Source organism: Hylobates moloch, unplaced genomic scaffold (genome assembly GCF_009828535.3).
Source record: "Hylobates moloch isolate HMO894 unplaced genomic scaffold, HMol_V3 SCAFFOLD_20, whole genome shotgun sequence".
NCBI lineage: Eukaryota > Metazoa > Chordata > Mammalia > Primates > Hylobatidae > Hylobates > Hylobates moloch.
The window spans coordinates 44966984-44984187 of NW_026652295.1; the positions used below are offsets into that span (position 1 = coordinate 44966984).

The 17204-nt window shown below is 36.9% G+C and overlaps 2 protein-coding genes across 9 annotated transcripts in view; one reads left to right on the forward strand and one right to left on the reverse strand.

Moving 5' to 3' along the window:
- LOC116460488 (24-hydroxycholesterol 7-alpha-hydroxylase) overlaps positions 1-17204 on the reverse strand; it is a 138499-nt gene that overhangs the window by 85677 nt on the left and 35618 nt on the right. Inside the window, exons 1-5 of one of the 3 annotated variants that reach the window (XM_032141726.2) lie at positions 16295-16705; positions 6091-6226; positions 3466-3640; positions 1804-1953; positions 367-460 (exon numbers count right to left, since the gene is read on the reverse strand). In XM_032141726.2, coding sequence (XP_031997617.1) covers positions 367-460; positions 1804-1953; positions 3466-3640; positions 6091-6226; positions 16295-16471 — 732 coding nt within the window. In that variant the 5' untranslated portion in view covers positions 16472-16705. Of the gene's footprint in view, positions 1-366; positions 461-1803; positions 1954-3465; positions 3641-6090; positions 6227-16294; positions 16706-17204 lie in introns of those variants that run through there. The other 2 variants (XM_058432125.1, XM_058432126.1) reach the window with 2 other exon arrangements.
- Positions 16830-17204, forward strand: part of SLC25A27 (solute carrier family 25 member 27) — a 43928-nt gene continuing 43553 nt past the window's right edge. For 3 of the 6 annotated variants that reach the window (XM_032141736.2, XM_032141738.2, XM_032141739.2), the window contains exon 1: positions 16831-17188. In XM_032141736.2, coding sequence (XP_031997627.1) covers positions 17083-17188 — 106 coding nt within the window. In that variant the 5' untranslated portion in view covers positions 16831-17082. Of the gene's footprint in view, positions 17189-17204 lie in introns of all 6 variants that reach the window. The other 3 variants (XR_009211246.1, XM_032141734.2, XM_032141735.2) reach the window with 3 other exon arrangements.

A 17204-nucleotide genomic window follows, 5' to 3' on the forward strand; every position in this document is an offset into this window, starting at 1 on the left:
ACTAATGGTAGTGACATCAACAACAAAGCCTGTTTTGTAGAGCTTTGTTTTTCCTAATTTGCCATTACCTTCACCTGTCGCTATTGACACAGCCAACTGTTTGATAACACAGAAATCAATACAGAACATCAGAATTGTATTTTTTGCTTGTTGTCTCTGGTTTTTTCTTATGTGGAATAGGACACCTCTTCTACATAGGTTGTTGTGATGATGTAACAGTGAAATAATGTATCTCAACATGTCCAGTACAGTGGTTGACACAAAAATGGTATCTAATCAATCTCATGTATTTTAGCAAAATATATTTTAACAACCATAATTTATTACTATCTTTACATTAGCAAAAGAAAGGTAAGAAATACTTACCATGGAATTATCTTTTGCAGATTTACATGCTTTTATATCTGGAATGTTTTTCTCAAACAGTTCCAGGAACCATTTTTTGGATTTTGACCAGTTTCTACATGAGAAAAAGTGTATATAGAAATTAATTGGAAAGCACTTTAGGAATAACAGGTCATAGCATAAAAAAGGGATGTCTGTGGAATTAAAATTATTTCTCCAAATTTATTCTTCATTTTCAGGTATAATTTCATGGAAGGTCTACCTTTCGAATGATTAGTCCACAAAGACAGTTGGGGAGGCAGAGCAACTACATTTTAGTATCTTTTGTAAATAAAACTTTGGAGTCCTGCCGGGTTGGCACTGAATAAGAAGGCAGAACCCACACTTGCTTGGTCTGCCTTTACTATGGCTGCTGTAAGTTGCAGGAGGATGAAAACCCAATGCACGGAACCGATCGCTGACTTAAGCCGGGAAACACAAACTGGCTCTCATCTTCTAAATCTTGTCTGAACAGTCACCATTGTAGATGAATGGTCTATGTAGGCTATGGTCTGAATGTCTGTGTCTCTCCCAAATCTTTATATGTTGAAATCCTAACCCCCAAGGTGATGTCATTAGGAGGTGGGGGTCTTTGGATGGTAGCTAGGTCATGAGGCTAGAGCCCTCATGAAAAGGAGTAGTAGTAGCCTTATGAACAGGGTCTGAGGGAGTCTGTCTGCCCCTTTTACCACATGAGAATGCAGTGAAAAATTGGGAGTCTGCAACCCGGAAGGAGCCCTCACCAGAACATGACCATGCCGGCCCCCTCATCTCAGACCCCCAGCCTCCAGGGCAATGAGAAATAGCCCTCACCAGAATGTGACCATGCTGGCACCCTCATCTCAGGCCTCCAGCCTCCAGGGCAATGAGAAATAAATTTCTGTTGTTTATAAGCCTCCCAGTCTATGACACTTTGTTATAGCAACCCAGATGGAGAAAGACAGAGCCTCTTCCAAGAAATTTCAAAATCATGCAGTTACTTTGCATGTGCCTCATTTTACAAACATTTGTCTGAACCGTGAGAAATGCACTTAACCACGCCCATGTTTGCCTCAGAGAGAATGAGGAGCACAGTGTCTGATTCTGAGACTACTCAGGTTGATGATTTAGCAGGAATCTTAACTGTAGCAACGAGTGCAATAATAAAAAGCTGTACATGGGATAAAAGGCCTCAAAATAAATTCTTAATCCCATCAATCTCTTTCTGTCTTTTGTTTTTGATCATCACAATAAGAAAAGCATATTTCTTCCTTGGTCCTCCTTCAATTCACATACAGCCACCAAAAACAAACAGGTCATAAGAAACGGCTTCTCTCCCACTTAAACTGCTGTTACATCTACTTAGAACAGAAAAATGAAGGGTGTTGAATTGCTAAGAGAAGATTGGTCAATGAATTAATTATAGGAAACAACTGTTACCTTAGAAGACACTCTGGCAACTGGGACCCATACTCAAAATCTTCATCATAAGCTTGAAAATACTGATGGAACTCCTTGATTTTCTTCTTGTTTGTTGGAAACAAACTTTTATTAAAGAGCATATTCACTGTGACTGGATAAAGGAGATGTCTACAAAGACAGAAACACACAGAAAGTCAGACCCAAAGACCAAAGAAGAAAGGCAAAGGATACAAAGCAGGGCATCATTTTATAGCGATATATGGGGAGCAGATAATAGGTGATAGATTATCTTGGGAAAAAGTCACTCTTAAGAAGTTTTGATATTTGCTTACTGTGGTCAAGATAATACAGGGGGAACTGAAACTGTGGTTTGATTTATCTGAAGATATTTAAATGCTTTCTAAACAAGCATATTAGACTCTGACAAATATGAGATAATAAATAAACTGATCTAATACAATTCAACAATAATTTATTTAGCAAATAATAGTAGCTAAGATATAATCCATGCCTTTAGACAGCAACAACAGCAACAAAAACAAAGAATCAGGGCAATATTAGTCACCAAATTTCCTAATGTCTCACAGGATCCCATAAATTCAAACTATTGCCCATTGAAATATAGTACATATCATCAATAAGTTTTACCATTCAGAGAATAAAATGATTACTATAGCATACTTAAGATAAAGAATATCAAATATTGTTAACATGCCTTAAAACACTTAATACTGTTTATTTAATTTTTATTTACCATCCCTTCATAATCTCCTCCACCCAAAGTTTCAAAAATACCCAAGAATATTTTGTTCATTTCAATATCTTCATTTTGTTATAGATATTGGGTATGCTTCAGCACATTTTTTAATTTGGTTATTTGTTTCTGAGTCCCCCCTGTACCCCCTACTACTGGACCTCTAACAAAATGTTCACTGTCATTCTGTTTGAGCCTGAACTGCTGAATCTTGCCTTGGGCATTCCAGGATTCCTGCTGAGATGGCAATGTGACTCAGGTAACTTCAACTTACGAAATCTCTTTATGCATGTGGGAAATTTTTTTCATGGCTCCCATGCCCTGACTTTAACTTTTCCAGAAAGCTTCAGAATGGGGCTGACTCCGTCTGCTGCTCTTCCCTCTCTCTCGGGATCTCCCTTATTAGAGGACCCTGGGGCTCAGTCCTGAGGCCCACACTGACTTTGCCTGAGCCACTTGTTAAGTAACACAAACATCTCCTGGACCTTTTTCACCACTTTATGATTCCATTCTCTCCCCTATCCTCTCAACGTCCTCTCATTCTAATAATCACAAATTGCACTGAATGTTTTATCAAAATTCTAAAGGAAGTATGAAAATTATAAGAAGAAAATCCATGTAGTTTATACACAAATGTATGGAATGACTAAGGAGAAATTACTGCAAATGTATTACCATGACTGTATTGGCTTGTTTGCTCACCATGAAATAGAAATGCTAAACTGAATTAGAATTTAAAAGATTGGTGACAGAGCCAGACTCCGTTTCAAAAAAAAATAATTTAAAAGATTAAAATAATCTCTTAATAGCCTAGTTAGGTAGATTTCATTAATCAACCTGACAATGTTTGAAGTCCAATGTATAGGTTTCCATTTTTTAATTTAAAACAAAAAGCAAGACTAAATCATACTAATGCATCTATTTACCTTACTAAGTTGTTCAGGTCCATTGTCCCATGAGTGCCTAAATTCTCCAGTTGTTCATGTAATTCTTCAGTCAGTTGCCCGGTAAATTGATGGAGATTGACAGTCCCCATTTTCCCTTTCAACATAATATAGAGTTTTTCATGCAGTGCTAAAAAGACATTCTTTGGAATTGATGCTATGAACAAAGAAAACTATTTTCAAAATAAGCAACAACTCCTTGAAACACACAGTCAATATATATCTACTATTATTTTGTCAGCAGGGACTACAGCCAAAGTCCTCCCAGCACATAAGGTCACCTCCCATAAATAAAAGTAGATAAAGATTCAACCTATTCTCAGCCGAGTGTGGTGGCTCACAACTGTAATCCCAGCACTTTGGGAGGCCAAGGCAGGTGGATCACTTGAGGTCAGGAGTTCCAGACCAGCCTGACCAACATGGTGAAACTCCATCTCTACTAAAAATAGGAAAATTAGCTGGCTGTGGCGGGCACCTGTAATCCCAGCTACTAGGGAGGCTGAGGCAGAAGAATCGCTTGAACCCAGGTGGTGGAGTTGCAGTGAGCCAATATCACACCACTGCACTCCAGCCTGGGCGACAGAGACTTTATCTCAAAACAAACAAAAAAGATTCACCGTATTCTGTGAGATAATGGAAATCTATTCACTTTAAGGGATAATCTATAAATGGGTGATTAAGAGAGCTGGTATTTTCAGCCCTTCTCCCTCCAAATCTATAGTGCAGATACACTAAAAACAGATATTTTACAAATCCCAGCATTTCAGAGGCTGTTCTGTCTGCTCAGAATGTTCTCTCCTTTATTATACTGATATCTACTCCCACCCAATCGCACACACTTATACCTATGAGCTTCCAACTTCTCCTGCAAATTTCTATTTGTCCTTCAAGTGTCTTCTTGAACACTACTTCCACCAGGAGGCCTTTCCTAACCCCATGAATAGCTTTGAGCCCACTATTTTCTTTATGTTAGTATTCATGCTCCTTTTACAACACACATTCCTAATTAGAAATTGTGGTTTTTTACTCATTTCTTTATATTTTTATTTTATCTTGTTTTATTGACCTTGAAGTAACTTTTTCTGTTTTAAAAAAATTTTGAATTTTATTTTAGATTCAAAGGGTACATGTACAGGTTTGTTATACCAGTATATTGTGTTATGCTGAGGTTTGGGGCATGATTAATCCCATCACTCAGGTAATGAGCACAGTACTCAATAGTTAGTTTTTCAACCTTTGCCCCCACCACCCACCCCCTCCCTCTAGTAGTCCCCTGTGTCCATTGTTGTCATTTTATTGAAGTAACTTTTTCAAAGAATAAGTTTTAATTTTGTATTTCATCGTCCTATTACATGTAAGATACATTTTGTGTAAGTTAATGACAAACAGTTTTTAGATTTCCTGAGCATACATCTTCTCTATGTTACCATACCAGTATAGTATGTATACTATGCTACCATACATATACTATACTGGTATGTATAATATGCTACTATACATCTTCTCTATGTATAGTAGCATACATCTACTATATGGGAGGGATGGGAAGCTGACTCAAGAATAAATATTAATATATTTCATCTGTTCAACAAAATATTTAAACATGAAAGTCCCCAGAAGAGGCTCAGGTGAAAAAAACTCAATCATTTCCATACACCTCTGATAGGTAACTTAGTAAATTTTTCTGAAGGGATATGTGACTCTACAGATCAAAGGCCTTCAAAATATTTATATTATTTGATCTAAAATTCCATAGTCCAGGTATCAAGAAGCACTAAATAATCAAAGAATTTCACCACCAGGTTGTGATGATCATGCATACAAGAAGAAAATATATATATAATTCTATTGATTACTGGTAGCTTTTAAAACAAACTTTCTTGTCTTAATGGCAAGAAATGCACAAAAGGTTACATGAAAAGGAACCAAAGAAGAAAAAAGCGAAACAGAGAGAAAGACGCCACAGAGAATAGAAGCAAGCAAAAGCATTGTGAAAGAACAAAAAAGAACCAGACAGAAATTGAACCAGCTCTGCGTTCCAGGGAGGACACATGGCCCCAGTACAAACAATTGCAGCCTAGGAAGAAATGAAGGCAGACAGCCATACTGGAAGCATGGAGGATTTGTGAAAGGGCAAGTCAAGCTCCCACTTACCATAACAGCCCTATAAAATTTGTCAGAAAATGCCACTGTAAAGGATTTACTAAGCCATGGTATTCTAGTTTCAGGGACTGAGTAACATGCAACCAGTCTAAGAGCTGTACCCTGTAGAACATTGTATACACAGCAGTGGAACAGAGTTAGTGACATCTTGGAAGCTGTAACATGATACAGATTCCAAATATTCTCTAAAGAAAACATCAATGAGGTAACCTTATCACTTTCACGTGTCTAATTCAAATCCAAATGTATTAGGCTGCCATTCATTTGCATTTCAATGGCCAAACTATTCTACCCATAACTCTTTCCTCTTCTACCCATACCTCAAGAATAAAATAATAGACCCTCATCATTCTTGATAGAGGAATGAGGATGTAATTTTTACCTAAAACTACTCCTGGATTCCAATGTTGGATTTCGAATGGACTATCTGAAAATATTCTTTACCTGTACGATAAACGATATTTTGCACTGCTAGTTCAAAATCTACTTTTTTGGATTTTAGAAACACATTAATTCCTTCTTCTTCAGTAACAAAGGTCATTCGGTTTCCCATAGCAAAGACTGTAAATATTGGTCCACACTGAAATAAAACAAACACAGATTATATTAGTAAGCATTCCTAAGCCATGTTTAAGACCATTTTCCTCAAGAATCCTAATGCTAAAGTTATAGTCAAAAGAAAAATTATTATGATTACATTTGGTAATTAGTTATAAATTTTGATTGTTTCAGCCGGATCTGAATTACAGACATTTTAATTTGTTCTGTCCTAATATGTAACGTTCCCTTTGATCATTTTATTGCCTATTTGTAGCTTCCTTTCTTGTACTATGAAATAAGTAGAAAATAATAATTATAAATAATTAGAAATTATATCAACATTGTGACATTTAAACATTGTTTTCAAGATATTAGTAGACTTATAAGCAACCTATAGCTGAATATTGTTCAACAAAAAGGTTCAAAATTGCCAACTGGTTTATGGGAAATCCATGGTTATGCAACAATGTCTTGCAATCCTATACACTTTTCTAATCTGTTCACTTTCCTAGTTTTCAGAATGACTATTTCACCTGTACAACCTACCCAACCTCTCCACTCTGACATAGTGTCCCTGTCTTGTAACTCACTGGAAAAATGGAGCAATCAAGTAGCAGTCTCAGTTTCTCGCTACTAAATCCTGCAAGGTATATACATTTGCACCCATTCTCCATGCCTTCCCTCCTCTTAACATGGATGGAGGTTCCTGCCCTTGTGAAATGTCAACACTTCTCCATTTGTGTTATGGATCCTACACTCTTGCCTTCTCTCTTCTACATTTATGACTCTCTCTCCTACATCATTAATTTTCCCCTCTTTATCAGATCACTCTTAGCAACCTGTGAACATACTGTAGCACAGGGTTTGATAGCAGGGGTCTATGACCTTGTTGGGAAAAAAAAAGCCATCATTTTTATTGGCGTCTAAGTATAATTTAGCAGTTTCTTCAATTATGAATGTGGGCAACAAACCACAATCTTCTCCATGACTCTATCATCAAAAGAAATCACCATACTTTCATATTCCATTACAGCATTATACATATCTCAAGGCATAATTTATGCTCGTCACTACTTCAGTATTAGTCATTTCTATACCTCCCAAGAGATGGCACATGGTTACTCCTGCAACACAGTGCTGGGTGCTACTGGGCAACTTGCAGGCCCAAAAATCATTAAGCCACCAGAAAATGAAGTCCCATTTTTTTACATTAGTGATCCAGACATCTACACTGCTTTCCAACATTCCTATCTGTAATTGTTTGTTAACCAGTACTTAGAAGATAACTCATTTTCATTGTTAAAGTTTCGTGCAAATGAGAATTCTTAACTTCCCATTAGTAGGTAGCTTTTTGTAACATCTATAAGCACCTGGCCACAAGTGTAGACTAACCACATCCAAATACATTGAATCAGCAGTTGAGATAATTGTTGATGTGAGGCATTTAAAGTAACTGCAATATAACTGCAGAGTGAAAGATGGTCATGCACAGTGTTAGAAATTATGTAATAGGGTTTTGTTGTTGTGTTTGTTTTACTTGCTTTCCTTTTGTTCTTTTTTTGTATGCAATGTCAGCAGCCTCAGTGTTATGAAGTAAAGGCAGGCACACACGGTATGTTGTAGAAGTGGTGCTTGTATATTTTTTAATTGAACTTTTTATTTAGAGATGATTGTAGATTATCATGCAGTTGTAAGAAATGCTACAGAAAGAGCCTACGTATCCATTACTGTTTTCCCAGTATTAACATCTTGCAAAACTATAGTACAGTATCACAACCAAGTTATTGACATTGATACAGTCAAGATACAGAATGTTTCCATCACCACAAAGATCTTAAATGATGCCCTTTTATAGCCACCCCCCACTGTTTCTCTCACTCCTACCTTCTCATTAATCCTTGGCAACCACTAATCTGTTCTCGACTTCTATAACTTTGAATTTCACTATGTCATATAATCAGAAGCATTTAGTATACAATTTTGGGGGACTGGCTTTTCATTCAGTGTAATTCTCTGAATGGTCATCCAAATTGTGTGTATCAATCATTCATTCCTTTATATTTCTGAGTAGTATTCCACTGTATGAATGTATGACAGTTTATTCAAACATTATGAAGGCTGGGCTAGACATGCCTATAATCCCACTGCTTTGGGGGTCTGAGGCAGGAGTATCGCTTGAGCCCAGGAGTTTTTGAGGTTGCAGTGAGCTATGATTTGCACCACTGAACTCTGGCCAGGGCAACACAGCAAGACTGTCTCTAAAAATAAAAACAATAAAAATGAATAAGGTTGAAAGACAGTGAGATTCTTTTCAGTTAAGGGCTATCATAAATAGTGCTTCCATAAACGTCCGTATCTGGGTTTTTATGTAAACATTAAGTTTCTCTGTGATAAATTCCTAGAAGTGCAATTGCCAGGTCATATGGTTGGCTGCGTGTTTAGATGTTTAAGAAACTGGGAAAGTGTTTTCTTGAGTGGCTGTACCATTTTATATTTCCACCGTATGTATAAGTAATCCAGTTTCTCTGTATCCTCACCAATATTTGGTGTTGTTGCTATTTTTATCTTTGCCATTCTGATAGATGTGTAGTAGTATCTCATGATTTTAATTTGCATATCTCTAATGACTATTGATGTTGAACATCTTTTCATGTGCTAATTTGCCATCTGAATATTCTCTTCATTGATACATCTTGTTTATGTCATCTGCCCATTTTCTAACTGGATTTTGTATTATACTGTTAAGTGTTGAGAGTTCTTTATATATTCTAGATACTAGTCCTTTGTTGGATATGTGGTTTGCAAATATTTTATCCCAGTGTGTAGCTTTTCTTTAAATCTTTTTAATGAGCTCTTTTACAGAGCAAATGCTTTTAATTTTGATGAGGTTCAATTTATCAGTTTTTCCTTTTATGAACTGTCCTTTTGGTGTCAAGTCTAAGAGCTATTTTCTATCCCAAATTAGGAAGATATTCTTCTATATTTCTTTCTACAGGTTTTACATCTTTATGTTTTACATTTAAGTCTGTTATCTATTTTGAGTTAATTTTATATCAGATATGGGACTTAGGTAGAAATTCATGTTTTGTATGTGTTGGGGGTGGTTCTTTGTCGTTGTTTTGTTTGTTTGCTTTGGCTTACACTATCAAATTGCTCCATCATCATTTGTTTAAAAAGGCCATCTTTATTTCATTGTTTTTGCACCTTTGCCAAAAATCAGTTGGCATATTTGTGTGGATCTGTCTCTAGATACTCTATTTTGTTCCACTGATCTTTGTGTCTATCCTTCTGCCAGTACTAAATCATCTTGATTAATAATAGGCCTTGAAATTGAGTGGAATGATTCCTCTCATTCTATTCTACTTTTTCAAAATTGTTTTATGTATTTTAGTGTCTTTGTCTTTCCATATAAATTTTAGAATAACCTTGTATATATCTACAACAAATCTTGCTGGGAATAGTATTTGCATCAAACCTGGGTATCTGTTTGGAGGAAACTGACATTTTTAATGTGTTGACTTTTCCAATCAGGAACACAGTATGTCTCTCCCTTAAGATCTTTGATTTTTTTCATCAATGTTTTGTGGATTTTAGCATATGAGTTCTAAACATTTAGTTACATTTATACCTAAATATTTCTTGAGTTATTATAAATGGTAATGTATTTTTAATTCTGGTTTCCACATGTTCATTGTTAGTATGTAACCAAACAATTGCTATTTTTATGTATACCTTGTATTTATTCCAGAGGTTTTTGTAGACTCCTTGGGATTTTCTACGTAGACAATCATGTAATCTGCAAATTAAGACAGTTTTATTTCTTATTTTCGAATCTATATGTATTTTCTTTTCTTTTCTTACTTTATTGCACAGGCTAAAATTTTCAGCACTATGCTGAGTAAGAGTTGTGACAACAGAGATCTTTGCTTTGTTCCCAATCACATGGGGGAAGTATTTAGTCTTTCATCATTTAAGTGTCCTGTTAACTGTAGGATTTTTGTAGTTGTCCTTTATTGAGTTAGGAAATTTCCCTCTATCATGAATCCTGATATCATGAATGGATATCAGGAATGGATATCAAATTTTGTCAAATGATTTTTCTGTATCAACTATGTGCTTTTTCTTCTTTAGCTTGTTAATACGGCAGCCTATGTGGATTGACAGACTTCACTTGGTAATTCTTTTCATATACTGATAAATTTTATTTTCTGATATTTTGTTATTTCTGCATCTATTAATTTATTCATAAGTAGTATTTGTCTGTAGTTTTTTTCTGTACTATCTGTGGTTTGATATCAAGGTAATACCAGCTTCATAAAATAGACTGGGAAATGTTCCTTTGTCTTCTACTTTCTGGAAGAAATGGAACTCATAGTTAATTCTTTTTTAAACATTTGGTATAGTTTTCCAATGACACAATCTGGGCATAGAGAATTCTTTTTGGGAGGTTATCAAAATATAAATTCAATTTCCTTAATAGTGTAGGGCTATTAAAATTATGTATTGTATATTGGATAGTTTTGTTAGAATATGTTTTTCTAGGAATTGATCCATTTTATGTAACTTGTTAAATTTATGTTTATAGAGTTATTCATAGTATTTTCTTATCATCCCTTTTGATGTCTGCAGTGATATTCCTTGTTTCATTCAAACATTGGTCATTGGTGTTTTCTCTATCAGTCTTGCATGAACTCTGGCAATGTTATTGGTCTTTCCAAAAAACCAGTTCTTTCTTTCATTGATTTTCATTATTTTTTTTAAATTTTCAACTTCATTGATTTCTGTTCTTTACTATTTCCTTCCTTCTGCTTTATTTGGGCTTATTTTACTCTGTTCTTAGAAGGAGATGATTCTTGAAAGTTTATCAATTTCAGATTTTTCTTTTCTAATATAAGTGCATAGTGATAGAAATTATGATATGTTGTATTTTTATTTTCATTTGGTTCAATCTGTCTTTTATTTTTCAAGAGTCTGGGTTAAAATATAAAGACTCAGAAAAATTGAAAGGGATAGAAAAATAGGTATCATCCAAACACTAACCAAAACAAAGTTGGTACAGCTTTAATAATATAAGAGAAAGTAGATTTTAACTCAACATAGATGACTACAGGTAAGACTTCAAATATCGCTTAGAGTGGCTTAAAGGAGGTGCCCTTCCCAAGAGCTGTTTAAGTAGACAAACTGCAGAAGTTGTCTAATTTATCTATTTTAATGTAGGGAACTTTGTCTTTTTGGGGGCTGCTTGACATTTATATCCTATGCCCACATTTTCAGAATTTCACATTCTACACCTGTTGGTGGGAGGTAGACATCATTTCCCTCATTAGAACCTGAAAAATAATGATGCTTTATTGAGCAAATATTTTTCCAACAATCTACTTAAACTATTTATTGAATATTTTTGCAAAATACCGAACTTAAGCCTAGTACACTTTGGGACACTGTGTTTTCAAATAATGTTTCCAGTGATGATGAGCATTTTTTCATGTGTCTGTTGGCTGCACAAATGTCTTCTTTTGAGAAGTATCTGTTCATATACTTCGCCCACTTTTTGATGGAGTTGTTTTTTTCTTGTAAATTTGTTTGAGTTCTTTGTAGATTCCGGATATTAGCCCATTGTCAGATGAATCGATTGCAAAAATTTTTTCCCATTCTGTATCACTGGCCATCAGAGAAGTGCAAATCAAAACCACAATGAGATACCATCTCACACCAGTTGGAATGGTGATCATTATAAAGTCAGGAAACAGCAGGTGCTGGAGAGGATGTGGAGAAATAGGAACACTTTTACACTGTCGGTGGAACTATAAACTAGTTCAACCATTGTGGAAGACAGTGTGGCGATTCCTCAAGGATCTAGAACTAGAAATACCATATGACCCAGCCATCCCATTACTGGGTATATACCCAAAGGATTATAAATCATGCTGCTATAAAGACATATGCACACGTATGTTTACTGTGGCACTGTTCACAATAGCAAAGACTTGGAACCAACCCAAATGTCCATCAATGATAGACTGGATTAAGAAAATGTGGCACATATACACCATGGAATACTATGCAGCCATAAAAAAGGATGAGTTCATGTCCTTTTTAGGGACATGGATGAAACTGGAAACCATCATTCTCAGCAAACTATCACAAGGACAAAAAACCAAACACCACATGTTCTCACTCATAGGTGGGAACTGAACAATGAGAACACTTGGACACAGGAAGGGGAACATCACACACCGGGGCCTGCTGTTAGGTGGGGGGAGGGGGGAGGGATAGCATTAGGAGATATACCTAATATAAATGATGAGTTAATGGGTGCAGCACACCAACCTGGCACATGTATACATATGTAACAAACCTGCACGTTTTGCACATGTACCCTAGAACTTAAAGTATAATAATAAAAAAATAAAAATAAATAAATTATAAACCTACTCTTATGCAAACAATATTGGCACAACAAGAAAATGATTAAGATGCACACAGGGTAGATCAAAAAAACTAAAAGGATTAATGCAGGTTGTTTGATGTATATTAAAACAGTTGGTAAAAGTTAAAAAAAAAATGTTTCCATTGTGTCAACAAATAGATACTTGTAGATAGCTGCAGATTGTCTATACTATTACATGTTTAAAATAACTCTCTTAGAGTGCCAGAAATTTTATCAATGTCTCATGCTTTAAAAATGGTAAATTCTAATAAACAAAAGACTGATATAACCAGGCAGTTTGAAGCATAAACAAAATCCTGTCTCAATTATAAAGTACAAAGTATCAGGTTTGCAATATGGGTTTTTCTGTTGTAATAGAATTTCGTAACTAAAGATTGGGTTCTAGCCATCTCAAGGCTCAACTCGGGTAGTAGTATTCACTACCAAGCTGACACCGCTGGTGGCAGAATTTAGTTTTTCACAGGCTATTGGATTGAAGACCTTTGATTTTTACTGGGGTTGGCCAGGGCCTCCCTCTATTTTTCGCCTTGTAGGCCTCTCTATAATGACAGCTCTCATCATCAAAGAGTGCAAACTAGGAAGGCATTGAATCTGCTATCAAGATGAAAGCCTAATCACAGAAGTAACATCAGATCACTTGTGCCATATTCTGTTCATTAGAGGTGAGTCACTAGGTTTTGTTGACACTCAAAAGGAGGTGATTACACAAGGGAATCGTTGCAAGATCATTGCAGGTTATCTTAGAAATCTGACTACCACATGTCTATCGATGAGGAAACTTATTAAATAAATGTAGCCATATCCATGCATCTTCAAAGAAAAGAATTAGAAGTTCTATATGTAGTAATATGTAAAGAGTTAATCCCTATTGACAAAGGAACAGCGTGAATAATATGACACATTTTGCTTATAAGGTGGAAAATTAAAATCTATAATTCTATTTGCTTGTATACAGTTAAAGAAACTATGAAACAATATATAAGAAATGAATTACAGTTGCCAAGGTTGGGAGTGAGGAGTGAGAACTGGGTGGAAGGGAAAAAGAGGTTGAAGGGACTTTCCCTGTAGTTTTTATATTTACAATTTTTTGAATCGTATAAATGCATGATCTATTCAAAGATTAAATAAAAATAATGGGAAGATTTTTTGTGGTCACCAAAGTTGTCTCTTCTCAGTCTTCTAGAGGAGCATGAGAAGCTGAGAGTGTTAGCTAATGATGGAATTTTAGAAGTTTTTTCTTGAATGTTCAATACGCCATAAGTAGTGGCTTATGCAGTTGCCATTTAGATGCAATTTCGCATCAAGTCTACTGATTACCTGTTGCAGCCACTGCGAAAACTCAGAATGGATCCCCACCCAAGATCTGGTTTGGATGTTAAGACAATGACCACACACACACACACACACACACACACACACACACACACACCACACACACCGAGAGGGTATGAAGAGGTTTATTTCATACACAATGAGACTTCTCTGGGAAAAGAAGGGCAGTCCTCTCAAGCTGATCTGAAAATGACTTGAGAAAACAGTGAAAAGAGATAGGTCTTAGGGTTTTATTGTGGTTAGAGGGTAGGCTGGTGTGAGCCTTCCTTCATGAAGGTTAGGGTTTGTGTGATTTGAATCTCCCCTGGCACCAAAGGTGGGAGCACCCTGGCTTTTTTTTTTTATCATACTGCCCAGATTAAGGGTACAAGAAGAGGCAAGAGTGAACCTTAAAAGCTTTTAGTAGTAAAACATCAAATAATGCAGTCATATTTTTTTTTTTTTCAAGAGACAAGGTCTCGCTCTGTTGCCCAGGCTGGAGTGCAGTGGCTCAATCATAGCTTATCGGAATCTGGAACTGCTGAGCTCAAGCAATCCTCCCACCTCAGCCTCCCGAGGAGCTGGGACTACAGGCATGTGCCACTGGACCAGATTAAATTTTTTATTTTTCTATTTAGCTTTTGTAGAGATGAGGTCTTGCTTTATCTCCCAGGCTGGTCTTAAATTCCTGGCCTCAAGCAATCCTCCCACCCCTGCCTCCCAAAGTGTTGGGATTACAGGTGTGAGCCACGGAGTCCAGCAACAACTTGTTTTGTTTAATCAGGAAAGCAACAGAGACCTCACAAATATTTAGCCTTCTGACACAAGCTTGTAAAAAAACAGTTCCTTAAAAATTATCAAGATCATATGCATAAGGAAGGCTGTGGGAGACAAAGGAGTATTTCTTTAGGAGATATAATTTTTCATCTATCAGACTAGCAAAAATTGCAAAGAATTATGGTATTCAGTGTGGCCCAGGATTTGAGAAGTTAGGCAATTGCATACAGTCGATGGAAAATAAAAATTGCATATTCATACATCTTTTTCCAAAGATAACACATTCATATAAACAATGTAAGTGTGCATGTCCCTTGACTCAGCAATTCTACTCCTAGGAATTTATTCTGAGTAAACAATCAGATAATTGCAAAATGTACAACCACACAATCAATACATGCACACACACACACAAGAATGTTCACTGAAGCATTGGTTGAAAGAAAGAAAAAAGGTTGGCAGCAACTATAAACCCAACTATTGAGATTTAAGTAAACTATTGTATCCTCCTATGACAAAATATAGCCATGAAAGGAAGATTCAAAGTATTTCACGGTACAGGAAAGTTATTCACATTATATGTTAGAGTCAAAAGCACATAAAAGAGTATTACATTATTATTCCATTGTTGTTCATTAAATAGTTGTAAATACATAGGAAAAAGACCAAAATAATATAAATACACTAAATTTTTACAGTATATCTGGTGTGATATTCTGGGTTATTTTTATTTTCATCTTAGTTCTCTTTAATTTTCTATGTTTTTTACTAAATTGGAATCTCAGAGATTTTGAAGGTAAATGATCAGTGGTAAAATAATGCTACTATGTATAAATTCATTCTACAAATTGGGCTAACCAGATGGAAAATGGGTCACCACAGAAAGTATTATAATTCATAAGAATAGTGATAATATCATACAAATTTATTAATCAAATACCATAAAATCTTTGTGACTGGAAATTGAATAAAACTTAAAAGACATTAATAAAGATCTGTTCCTTAAAGTGCTGAGACATTTAAAAGATACTTTCAAGCCAAAAACATCTACTACAAGGAGGATTACTAGTCTCCTCAGGCCGTAGTGAAAATGGAGTACATCATCATCAGATAACAACGTCAGCTAAAACTACAGAGCCTGTTTATTTTGTGCGGACCAACTGTGCAAGCAATTTGTACAATACTTTGGTGTTAACTCCGATTTGGATACGAATTACTCATTTTCACAAACTTAAATTGGATTACACTTTATCTTTCCCAATTACTGCAAACATTTACTTAACACATACACATTTGGAACTTAACTTCGATGAAGTAAAAATACGAAAAGTTAATCTCAACTTCCAAAAATGTAGATGCACTCTGCAATTGTATTTCATTTCTTTCGCAAAATTTTGCACAGGATATTGTTAATTGTTAGTAGAGGAATTCAGAAATGACTAGATCCTTTAGTTGAGGCAAGCAGGTATGTTCCCCGTGTTCTAGCACTGCACTTAAGAGCCAATGAAAGAAAATTTAAAAAAGAAAGCATTGTCTCCTCTGGAGACCCCGCCTGCCACGACCACATACCTTGATTCTCGCTTTCTCTATAAATTCTAGAGGGGCTTTCCCAAACTCAAATCCAACTCCAATCCAAGGAATCCAGCCCTTGATGCACGGGGGTCTACGCAAATTCTTCCGCTGAAGAAGTAAGAACACAGCAAGGCAACCCAGGATTATAATCACTGTTGGGGAAATTAGTTCCATGTTTTTGTCTAGCACCTTCCAGAAGCAGAAAAGTGTGAAACAGTCCTGCCGTCCCTTGCTTCTTTTCTGTGGGTTACGGAACCTGTCGGGACTCCCAACCTTTCTGCTGCAACTTTTGCAGCTGTCCTTCGTAACTGTAGCCTCCTTCCTCTGTCCCAATTTTTAGGTGATTTTTGCATTGCCGCTCCCTCCCACCTCCACTTCTCTTTGAATCTCAGCCAGCGCGGAAAAAATCCAGGGAGGGGCAGGGCCGGGCTAGGACTGACGGGCGAGAACCCGCCGCGTTGCCATGGAGACCAGGGGCGGAGCCGCAGCAGGCCCCGCGGCCGGCCAATCAGAGACGTCGCGGAGCCCGGCGGACTACATTGCCCAGTAACCTCCTGGGCTCCGCCGTGTTTTTCTATTCTGGGGTGTAGGGGGCAGCTGGACCACTCCAGCCTGGGACTGCTAGGAAGGTTGCGGGTCCGCCCGGCCGAGCCGAACGAGGGAAATGGTCCTCACCCGGCCACTCGCCGGTTGAAAAGGGGCCGCCCTGGCAGGGAAGCGGCCGCCGCGGCGCGGTGCAGCGCAGCGGCGAGGAGGGGTGCGTTATCGTCTTGCCCTGCTGCTGAATGTCCGTCCCGGAGGAAGAGGAGAGGCTTTTGCCGCTGACCCAGAGATGGCCCCGAGCGAGCAAGTTCCTACTGTCCGGCTGCGCGGCTACCGTGGCCGAGCTAGGTACCCGGCTGCCCAC